Source organism: Panthera onca, chromosome C1, assembly GCF_046562875.1.
Source record: "Panthera onca isolate mPanOnc1 chromosome C1, mPanOnc1 haplotype 2, whole genome shotgun sequence".
Lineage (NCBI taxonomy): Eukaryota > Metazoa > Chordata > Mammalia > Carnivora > Felidae > Panthera > Panthera onca.
The window spans coordinates 103,310,907-103,323,079 of NC_138346.1; the positions used below are offsets into that span (position 1 = coordinate 103,310,907).

Below are 12,173 nucleotides of genomic sequence, written 5' to 3' on the forward strand. Positions count from 1 at the left end.
TCAGTTGGTTAAACGTCCGAATCTTGGTTTTCAGGCTCAGATCACAATCTCATGGTTTGTGGCTTCAAGCTTTACACTGGGGACTGACAGTGCAGGGCCTGCTTGGGATTCTCTTCTGTCCTTCTCCCTCTGCACTCCCCTGCTCGCTCACTCTCTCTCTCTTCCTCTCATAAATAAAACCTAAAAAAAAAAAGGTGGATAATGCTTGATCTCCATCCTGGACCAATTTAATGAGAATGGGAGAGGGGTCGGGGAGGTGAGTTGTATCAGTATAAAAAATATTTATATTATTTAAATAGCAGCCACCATTGTGAGTCACTACTTGAAGCACATAATCCTGCCATTTACGAGTTTTGCAAATAGCTTTTTGACCCAGTCTGGCCAATAAGACATGAAGGATAGCTCTTTGTAAAGTAACCTTACTAAGAAGGTTGTTCTTTTCAACATTGTCATGTATTGGTATAAATTTTGATATTGCTATGACCATCTTGGTAACAGCCTACAAAGACAGTTAATACCAGGAATGCAGATAAGAGAGACGGAAAGAAACCTGGTGATTGATTATATCTTTCATCTGCTTGAATTAGCCAGCTCTGGAGTCTGTTGTACCTCTTTATTTTCTATTATTTGAAAACATACATGTCCTCATTGTTTTGGCTCTGAGTTTTGATTCTAATATGTAGCTGGAAGCTTCCAAACCGCTATAACTAGTGAGAGGAAAAAATAGTGGTAAGGTATACCACTATTTACTAACATGTTTTTTTCTAATATTTGTCTTATATAAATAAAACTGTAGTGAACATAGTGGTATGTATAGCTGTTTCGTCATAATCCGGGATTTAATTATTTGTCACTAAGGTTAGAATGCCAAAAGTAGTCAACATTGTTACTGCTCTTAGTGTTTTCAGATTGCTTTCCCAACACATTGTATCTATCTATAATATTAGCAGCAATAAGTAGTTTTTATCTTACTCATTGGATTTTTTGGATTGTTGTTTGCTCATGGCATGGCATTATAGTTTTCCACTTTTGATTTCTTTTATTACCAGATGTGCTGATTATTTCTCCATGTTTTTATTTATTGGTTACATCTTTCCCCCAAGTTTTTATTTAAATTCTAGTTAACAAACAGTGTAATACTCATTTCAGGTGTAGAATTTAGCGATTCATCACTTACATACAAATTACATTTCTTTTTTTAGGAAATTACCTAGTCATGCCCTTTGTTCTACAACTTAGTAACTGTGGAACTTAGGGAAGTTATACTTGCTTTTACTAAAACAGCAGGATAATAAATGATGCCTACATGATAGAATTAATGTGAGGTTAAAAGGAGGTATTTTTCTAAAGTTCTCTGAATACTTGCATAATTAAAATATTATTTATCAGTTTGCTACAAATAATTTTCATCATTGTTGGGGCTTTTGATGACTTTATTTTACATGCAGAAATACTAAATTTTATTTAGTTAAATGTGTCACTTTCTAGTCCTAATTTAAATGGAAGAATAAAAACAGTAAGATAAGGGGCGCCTGGGTGGCTCAGTCTGTTGAGCGTCGGACTTTGGCTCAGGTCATGATCTCGTGGTTCGTGGGTTTGAGCCTGTGTCAGGCTCTGTGCTGACAGCTCAGAGCCTAGAGCCTGGAGCCTGCTTTGGATTGTGTCTCCGTCTCTCTGCCCCTTCTGTACTCACGCTGTGTCTCTCTCTCTCAAAAATAAACAAACATTTAAAAAATTAGAAAAAAGCCAATAGGGCAAATGATAAAGATATGTATGTGAGTTAATGTGGCAACAGTATAAAATTACCAAAATCCCATGACACTAGTTTGAAAGCAGAAGCCATTTCAATCAGAGGTTTTCTTTAATGTCATCATATTTTTATATGCTCTTTGAGCCTTCTGAACAAAAGTCAAGAGTATTTTGTTTGTTTGTTTGTTTGTTTTTTAGTAATCTTTACACCCAGTGTGGGCTCAAACTAATGATCAGGGGATCAAGAGTTACATGCTCTTCCAACTGAGCCTGCCAGGGACCCCAAGTCAGACTGTTTTTTAAGTATTATGTAACATGTGAAGTCTTTATTCTCAATCAAGTCATTGGTGTGGGAATAGTTGCCAATTTAATAGAAGAGGATAAAAATTCAGGAGCTCAAAAATGTGAAAGTATATTGCCTATCAGTGTTGATTTCCTTTCCTTTTCTTCTAGAAACATGATCAGGGGCAAGTTTTGTTGGATATAGTCTTCAAGCATCTTGATTTGACTGAGCGCGATTATTTTGGTTTACAGTTGGCTGACGATTCCACAGACAACCCAGTAAGTTTAAGCTGTTCTCTTTTATTTCATTTCAGTTTTTCTCTCTGTTCATAATATAAGGAATATTTGATTTATAATGTTTACTAATCTGATTAGTGAGTTAAAGTTTTCAGAATTCAATTGGAATGATTAGAGCTAATTCTTCTGCCTTTGTTCCTCATTTTCTTGGTGTTTTAATTAATAAAGTTTTTTCCTGAAGGTTTTCATAATTATAAGTCAGTCTATAAATCTAGTGCCAGTTTATTTATCTCGCACAACTCAACTGTAAATCTAATTCATGCTACATGTCTGAGAGAAAATTGGGCATAAAGTTTAAAATATTAATGCAGTATTAAAATATTAAAGTAAGATAAAAATATTTTTGAATGTTAATGTATCTTAGTCTTAATATAAATTAGCCTCCATTAAAGTGAAATTAGTTTTTTGTGGTATTCATGGCAGTCTGTTTCTAACAAATTTCTTAATTTGTTAAATGTAAATTTTCCAAGTAGGAAGATTCAAAGGAGACCCTCCCAAATGAGATAGAGATTAAATTTCAGAGCTCTACAGTTACTTGGACATTAAGTTACTTAGATTGTTACTAATTTTTTTAATAGTTGCAATCATGATTCTTCTTGTTGGAAAAAATCACATTATAGAAATAGAAGATAGTATGTGATGAATAACAGAAATATTGAATTCTATGAAAAGTTATATGCTTATACAGATAGGGTCTTTTACAAAAGAATAATGATACTCATTTGATTAGTACAGGAGAGTGACTGTTTTGAAAGAGACCTTTTATATCTATAGTTTAGAAAAATTTGGAGGCTGGACAAATGGGTCTCTGGTTCAGTGCTTTAGAAATTGGTTTATAAAGGAATGTTAATAGAATGGCTATAGAAAATACAAATAACTCTTACGTGAAAAGTACAGTTTCTCTCCATGTCTTACTCTTGTTCTCTCATAGTCAGAATCCTAGATCTCTGAATGAATGGTTAACAGAAAGGAATATGGGGAAGCAGAGGTAACCGTGAGATGTTAAACATTACTTTTTTTTTTTTTGAAGTTTATTTAATTTTGAGAGACAGCAGCATAGGGACAGAGAATCCCAAGCAGGCTCTGCGCTGAGCATATAGAGCCTGACACGGGGCTTAAACCGTGTCATGACCTGAGCTGAAATCAGGAGTTGGATGCTTAACAAAGTGAGCCACCCAGGTGCCTCCTAAATATTACTTTTTCTTGGCATCATTTACTGGTTTTGTATGAAAACCTATGAGAATGAGGTGGATAAAACAAAGCAAGAGCCAGCTAGTGTCAGTGGAAGGAAGTACTTTTGTAATGAACTGAAATAAAAACAAACTTTCCATATAAGTTGATGCCTTCACCAGAGTTTGGAGCTTCTGCAAGGGCCTAGTTGAGTAGTATTATTTCTTGATAAATAAATGTGAGAATGGAAGTGAGTAGAAATGTCAGTTATGCAGCCTTTCCCAGAAAGATAAATTGTGAGCCAGGCAACACCAAAGGTGTCTGCCACACCCCACTTTGTGTGACATACAGCTAATAAAAGTTAATTGTCTGGTTATCTTGCTGACAGTTATCGGTCACACTGTCCTGCTGGAAGCCTGTCTTTAGAGTGATTAGAAAAATGATAAGACAACAAAGGAGAAAGAGCAGCTACTCAGAATCATTGTCCCTGCCATGAGTATGAAAAATCATCCGCTGTGATAAAGTATTCTAGAAGGACTAATACTGAGATCACATATATTACAAGGGATAAAAATTCTGTTAGTAGGGGCACCTTGGTGGCTCAGTCGGTTAAGTGTCTGGCTTTTAATTTCAGCTCAGGTTATGATCTCAAGGTTTGTAGGATTGAGTCCCGCATTGGGCTCTGCACTGACATTGTGGAGCCTGGTTCAGATTGTCTCTCTCTGTCCCTCTCCTGCTTTCACACATACACACACACACACACACACACACACTCTCTCTCTCTCTCTCTCTCTCTCAAAATGAATAAACTTAAATTCTGATACATAAGTGTGTGTACAGGAGGACATTTTAGCAGGATGAATATGGGGAAGCAGAGGTATTTAGCTGGGTTGATCTTTTTGTAGTCTCTTAATTTTGCTTATTTTGTCTTACTTTTCTATCTTGAGCTTTCCTTTCCAAATAAGATATATTCCCAGGTCCAAGGGTCTATTTGCTAATGATCTAAAATCATTCTTTCCCCAAATTTGGAATTAGAATTTCAAAGACCCAAAAGAAGCCTTAGAAATTATTTTGTCTAGGGGTGCCTGGGTGGCTCAGTCAGTTAAGCATCTGACTCTTGGTTTCGGGTCAGGGCATGATCTTGTGGTTCGTGAGATTGTGCCCCATGTCGGGTTCTGTGTTGACAGCACACCTGCTTGGGATTCTCTCTTTCTCTCTCTCTTTCTGCCCCTCCCTCTCCCCTACTCTGTCAGTCTGTCTGTCTGTCTCTCTCTCAAGATAAATAAATAAACTTTAAAAAAAAATTAAAAAGAAATTATCTAGCACCCTTATTTTTTCATGAGAAATTATCCTAATCCAAGGAGATAAAGCCTAAGCTATTGCTGGCATTAATGAAACTAGTCTTGGGTGTCAAAACTCCCTATACAGGTCTTTCCCATAGTACTGCATGTTCAGTATTTAAATACTTAGAAGAATCTGTGAAATGACAAAATGAATCCATGGAAAGGCCTGTGAGGCACAAATGTTGTAAGCAGTGTCCTCTTTATGATTGTCAATATGAAAATACATCACATCAATACTTTGAGGATAATTAATGGACTGACAGAAGGCATACCATTCTGAAAAAGAGAGGGTAATGTTTCTGAAACATGTACTGTAGACTTGTTTGTAAACCAAATTCTCAATTTTATAAACAAATCATTAACATTTTTTTAATGAAAAACTGAGGCTTACAAAACTTGTTTAATGACATAGATAATTAAGTCACTGATAATGGTTTTGAACTTGCATTTAGACTCCAAATTATAGTGTACTCTCCCTACCACAAAACATTGCTTCTCAAGAGATGATGATATATAGATGCACAGGATTTAGAAAAATGAACATGTTGAGAAGAGGATGTATCCATGCAATAAAATTGCCAACAGCAATCAAAAGGAATTTGGTTATATTCTAAAAGAATTAATCCTTGTCAATCCTTAGCTGAGATTTTTTATTTAAGTTTTTCTAGTTATATATATTTATATATACATACATGTATGTGTGTTACATATATATGGATGTGTTGTGTGTGTGTGTGTGTGTGTGTGTGTGTGTGTGTGTAATAGTTTTAGAGGATTTTGGAGCTAATATTCCCTTAGGCACATAGACATTCAAATTAATTTAATTGGACTTAACAATTGATAAATTATATAGATACCTAATGTTTTATTGTGATATGTACACAACAAATACAGACTCATTTTCTTCAGAATCTTCCTTGGTAAGAATTCCAGTACAACAAACAAAATTACTTAAAGAAAAGCTTTGACTTTTCAAAATATCTTCTGCTTTCATTAAAACCTGTTTGTTGTAGGGGCACCTGGGTGGCCCAGTAGCTTGTTAATAAGCCTCTGACATCGTCTTAGGTCATGATCTCATGGTTCAGGGGTTTTGAGCCCCCGTTAGGCTCTATGCTGACAGCTCAGGGCCTAGAGCCTGCTTCAGATTCTGTCTTCCTCTTTCTCTGCCCCTCCCTGCTCATGCTCATGCTCTGTCTGTCTCTGTCTTTCAAAAATAAATAAACATCAAAAAAGAAAAAAAACACACCTATTTGTCATAGCTCTAGCTCTTAGCATAATGTATGGTTTAATAGTAGTAGTCAGTGAATGTTTATTGAGTGAGCAAAATAATGAGTAATGTGGTAATAATTCATTATGCATAATTTCTTTAATTTTATAAGTACTTAAAGGTGGCTCTTCTTTATTGGCCTTTATCAGTATGATATTCATCAGAACCCTCTGATTATATTATACATGTACATTTACTTTTGTTTTTTGCGCTGTTTTGTCCCTAAAGTGAATTACAATACCCTTTAGTGGGACAAAGAGTATATTATCGGTTACTGTTGACTTGTTCTATTTTTGCTTTCATCCTTCTGATACTTCGTGTTGTGGTTATATTTTACTGTTTTAGTACTATTTCCTTATTCCCTTACATTGTGGCTTTCAAACCTAACTTACATCAGAATCACCTGGATGCTGCTTAAAATACAGATTTCTGGGCCCTATGTGTAGAGTTTCTAATTCAGAAACTCTGGTGTGGAGCTCAGTAATTTGCAATGCAAACAAGTTCCCCTGTAAAAGTGCTGCTAGTCGATGGAGCCATGTTTTGAAAATCACTGCTCTAACACAGTAGGCTAAGACTACTGAAGTAAAAAAAATAACGCACATGGAATAAACTTGGGTCTGTTTTTTGGAGATTCTTTTTACATGCTCAGAATTCTTAAATTTTATTTCATCAGGTTTGAGAAACTACAGGAAAAGCCACATAGAGGATGACTCTTCTGTCAACAAGCCACATTTTAGTACTTGTTTTTATTTCATATATCTTAGTAGATCTGTCATATTCATCTGTTTTACTGTTACATCTTAACCAGGCTTTTACTGTCTGTTGCATAAATCTCTTTGGTAGTCTGCTGAATGTTAGGTTTTTGGTTTTGGTCTCTTTTAATCCTGTTCCATTTTGGGAGGGAATGACAGGCAGATTTAGGGTGCAGAAAAATGTTTCAGAGAGAATCCGTGTCATGTGTAAAGTTCCAGAATGAAGAATGAGGAGGGTTGTATTGAGGAACTGAAAGAAAATTTTAATAATGAGTGGAATACAGAGCAAGAGGAGAATGTGGGTGTAAAATGAAGTTTGGGTAGGAGCACCTGAGTGGCTCAGTTGGTTAAGCATCCGACTCTTGATTTTGGCCCAGGTCATGATTTTATGGTGGTGAGATTGAACCCTGCATGGGGCTCCACGCTGGACATGGAGCCTGCTTAAGATTCTCTCCCTCTCCCTTTGCTCCCCTCCTCAAAACAAAAAAAAAAACAAAAAAAAGTTTGCCTAGTATGGCAGATTATGGAATACCTTTTAATCTGTAAGATTATATTCACCTAAGGATTTTTTTTTATGCAAGTTACATGAGACTTGTATTTTAGATATACCACTCTGGTTACTGTGTGGCCAGTGGCAAATAGAGCTGCAAGCTAGAGACTGTTGGGAGATTGGAGCCTCCTGGTGTCACAGAGCAGGGGAGGGGCTCATGAGTGGCTCAGTTGGTTGAATGTGCAGTTCTTCTTGATTTCGGCTCAGGTCATGATCTCATGGTTCGTGAGAATTGAACCCCAGGTGGGGCTCTGTGCTGACAGCCTGGAGTGTGCTTGGGATTCTCTCTCCCTCTCTCTCTGCCCCTCCCCTGCACACGCTATCTTTCTTTCTCTCTCTCTCTCTCTCTCTCTCTCTCTCTCTCTCTCTCACCCCCCTTTCAAAATAACTAAATAAACATAAAAAAAAAAAAAAACGGTACTGATGTCTTTGTTACTCAGTTTCAAGTAGCTATCCTACTTCTGATTCCCTCTCCAAATCTCGTTTTATTTCATTTTTCATTTTCATTTCATTTATTTTTTTGTGTGTCATTTTTCCATGGGTTGCCTCAAAGGTGAGCTTATACACATCTTAAAATCATATATTTATGTTCTTTAAAAATATTTAAGCATCCTATTTTAAAAAGCAGTGTTTCTATAGCAAGATGGCAAACTGAGTGCACATTTCTAGCATGTATTAATGTTTTGTTTTTTTTTTAATGTGTATATATATTTGAGAGAGATAGAGACAGAGTGTGAGCTGGGGAGGGGCAGAGAGAGGGGGAGATGCAGAATCCAAAGCAGGCTCCAGGCTCTGAGCTGTCAGCACAGAGCCTGACGTGGGGCTCGAACTGACGAACTGGAGATCATGACCTGAGCCGAAGTCAGGCGCCTAACCGACTCTAACATATATTAAACACTGTTCACTAAGTATTTTAATCTTACCAAATTCAATCCTAACAATGTACCTGGCTACTACTATTCCCACTTAACATATGAAAAAATGAAGGTACGGAGAAGTGAAGTAACTTGCCCAAGATCACAAAGTTCATGACTGTAAGTAGTTTCAGAGGCATGCCTAATTCAGTGATGAGCAAGGTGTGGTGGGGGAGTGGGGTGGGGAGGCTGTGGAGACTTTGGGGGACTGTTGGAAGGAGGTACACTGCTGTAGAAGCAGCCAAGTGGGTTAGCTCATTCCCTCCCCACAGACCATGTGGTAAGTAATTAGTACTGCTTACTCCTAACTTTACCATTAAGTGTGAGTACTTGAAGGAAGAGAGGCAAGTCAGTGTCCCAGAGGGCTGGTGACACCCGGTGAAATGAAAAAAATCACCCTTGCCCACGAGACTCGGTAGCTATGATACCCTACTGGCAGCACACTCCCACATTGATGTAAGTGGAATATTAGAGTCCTTTCCTATCATTGCTGTTTCTTCCTTTAAGTCTGTTAATACTTGCATTATGTGTTTATTATATGCTCTTATGTTAGATGCATAAATATTTACAAATTTTATATCTTCTGGTTGGATTGACTCATTTGTTATTACATTATAACTTTGTCTCTTACTGTAGTCTTTGTGTTAAGGTCTGTTTTGTCTTTTTCTTTTTTAATTTATTTATTTGGAGAGATAGAGAGAGAGAGCACATGAGCGTGTGAGCAGGGGAGGGACAGAGAGAGAGGGAGAGAGAATCCCATGTAGGCTCTGCACGTATAGGGCAGACACAGGGTTGGATCCCCCAACTGTGAGATCATGACCTGAGCTGAAATCAAGAGTCAGACACTTAACCTACTGAGCCACCCAGGTGCCCCTATTTTGTCTTACATAAAAAGCTACCCAGCTTTCTTTAAGTTTCCATTTGCGTGGAATACCTTTTTTCCATCCCTTCACTTTCGGTCTGCATGTATCCTTACATATGAAGCAAGTCTCTTATAGGTAGTATATAGATGGATCTTATTTTCTTTGTTGGCAGTTTGAAAGATTTTTTATGGTGGTATGCTTAGATTTTTTTCCTTTTATCTTCTGTGTATCCACTGTAGGTTTTTGCTTTGTAGTTACCATGAAGCTTACATAAAACAACTTACAACAGCCTATAACAACTTAAGTTGACAACAACTTAAGTTTGAACACATCCTAAACCTCTACATTTTTACCCCCACCCCCGTTTTATCTTTTTAATGTCATAATTTACATCTTTTTACCTTGTGTATCCATTAAATTATTGTGGTTATAGTTATTACTGTTAGTTTTATCTTTTAACCTTCATACTAGCTTAATACATGATTAACCTAGCACCTTTACAACACTTAGATTATTCTGAATTTTACTATATATTTACTTTTACCAGTGAAATGTATACTTTCATGTCTTTCTGTTACTAATTTGCACCTTTTCATTTCAGTTTAAAGAAGTACCTTTAACATTTATTTTAAGGCTTGTCCAGTGGTGATGAACTCCTTTAGCTTTGGCTTGTCTGGAAAACTCTTGAATGCTCCTTCAGTTGTGAAGGTCAGTTCTACCATATAGAGTATTCTTGGTTGGCAGGTTTTTTGTTTCTTTCAGCACTTTGAATATGTCATGCCATGGTCTTCTGGCCTGCAACGTTTCTGCTGAAAAATCTGATGACAATCTTATGGGAGTTCCCTTGTATGTAAGTTGTTTTCTTCTTGCTGCCTTTAAGATGGTCTCCTTGTCTTCTAATTTTGACACTTTAATTATAATGTGTCTTACAGTGGGTCTCTTTGAGTTCCTTTTATTTGGAACTCTGAGATTCTTAGATCTGGATGTCAGTTTCCTTCCCCATGTTAGGAGAGCTTTCAACCTTTATTTCTTGAAATAAGTTTTCTGCCCCTTTCTGTCTCTTCTACTCCTGGGAGCCCTATGCTGTGAATATTGATCTGCTTGATCTTGTCCCTTGAGTCTCTTAGGCTATCTTTACTTATTTTCATTGTTTTTTCTTTTTGCTGCTTGGGTTAGTTCTACTATCTTATCTTTGAGTTCACTCACCTTTCCTCTGCTTCATCTAGTCTGCTGTTAAACCCCTCTAATGTATGTTTCAGTTCAGCTACTGTGTTCTTCATTCAATCCCGTGACTTCTTTTTGATACTCTCTTATATTTTCTATCTCTGTTGAAATTTTCACAGTGTTCATCAGTTCTTCTGAGCTCAGTGAGCATCTTTATGACTAATATTTTGAATTTTTTATTAGGTAAATCACTTATATTCATTTCATTAAGGTCTTTTTCTGATATTTTCTCTTGTTCTTTTACTTGGAACATATTCCTCTTTTTTCTCATTTTGCTTTACTTACTGTGTTGGTTTCTATGCATTAGATTAAATAGCCACCTCTCCTAGTCGTGAAGGAATGGCCTTGTGTTGAACCTTAATCATTCACCCTTGCCCTCCATAGCTCTTGGTTATGCCTGGAACCTTTCAGGATTTCCCAAGTAGTTAATTTATTTTTAGTGGCTCCCAGTTCTTAAAGATGTGCCAAGACCTGCCGGTGTCTCAAAGGGGAGGATCTTGGTGAGCATCTAGATTCAGGGCAACTGGAAGCCAGACCCTCAGACAGCAGTTTTTAAAGTATGCAAATATACATCTTTTAGGGGAATACCGGGAGATGGGCATTTCTGTCTGCCCCCTGCATGCTGAACCCTGGGGTGATAATTAGGTAAGAACTGTAAATTCTTCGTTTGCTGCTGTCCCCTTGAACCTGTGAACATAAGCCCCGCTTGCCATTAGAGTCAAACCATCAAAGGGTGTGTCCTCTGGACAGCAGACACAAAACCCGGGGCACCAGACACAACCTCCTTTCTCAGAGACACCAACAACCTGGGCGGACAAGGAGAGTACAAAGATGGCACCCACCAGCCTCCTTCCTGGAGAGTGCCTAAGTAAATCCTGATATGTGTGCCAAACTGGAAGCCTGCCCCTCAGGCCAGATCTTTTACACAAGCAAATAGGCCTCTTTCACCTAAAGACTAGGGTGTGTTTCATTCTTGTGTCTCTGCATTCTGCCCTGGAGGATGGTGGCCAGCCAAGCATGGTTTCTTCATTTGTTATTAGTCCCTTTGGGCCCATGACACAAGCCATGCTGGGCAACAGAACCAGATGATCAAGAGATATTCCTTGGACAGCAGACATAAAAACTAGAGCACCAGACATATGTACAAGCTCTCCTCTGGGAGGCATTGGTGCTCTGGAGCATGGGAGTACTTGGAGATAGTACCTGCCCTCTGAGGTCTCTTGAGAGGATTACAGTTGAGTCTTAGATGAGCATTTAATTGGAAGCCTGCTACTCTGGCCACAGCTATAAGAGAAGCAAATAGGCCTCCTTGACAGAAAGACTGAGTGCCTCAGTCTGTTGCCTTTTTGCTGTGCCCTGCGGGGAGTAGCTGGTTTAGAACCCTTTCTCCATTTGTTAGAAGAGTCCCGTGGGACCTGCAGACTTCAGCCCCATTGGTCACCAGAGCTGAACAATCTAGAGGTGTCTCCTAGGCAGCGGTTGAAAAAATCAGGGTGCCAAACAAGGAATATATAAGCTTCTTTCCAAGAGATACCAGTGACCTGGAGTGAGGCAGAGGGAGCGTACAAAGATGGTGCCTGCTGGCCTCCGTATCTGGAGAGTGTTTCACTAGGGCCCCCTAGACGTATGTTAAATTAGGTGTCTTCCCCTTAGGCCCATGCTTTAAGATAAGCAGGTAAGTCTGTCTCTCACATAAAGTCTGGGCACTTTTCAGTTGGCTCTGCTCTGCCCTGGGTTGGGTGAGTTTGCACTAACTCTTTGA

At 38.1% G+C, this 12,173-nt stretch overlaps 1 protein-coding gene across 8 annotated transcripts in view; it reads left to right on the plus strand.

The window, feature by feature from the left end:
• Window positions 1-12,173, plus strand: part of PTPN4 (protein tyrosine phosphatase non-receptor type 4) — a 217,401-nt gene that overhangs the window by 90,308 nt on the left and 114,920 nt on the right. For 6 of the 8 annotated variants that reach the window (XM_060625472.2, XM_060625474.2, XM_060625476.2 and 3 more), the window contains one exon: window positions 2,203-2,310. In XM_060625472.2, coding sequence (XP_060481455.1) covers window positions 2,203-2,310 — 108 coding nt within the window. Of the gene's footprint in view, window positions 1-2,202; window positions 2,311-9,788; window positions 9,896-12,173 lie in introns of all 8 variants that reach the window. The other 2 variants (XM_060625479.2, XM_060625480.2) reach the window with 1 other exon arrangement.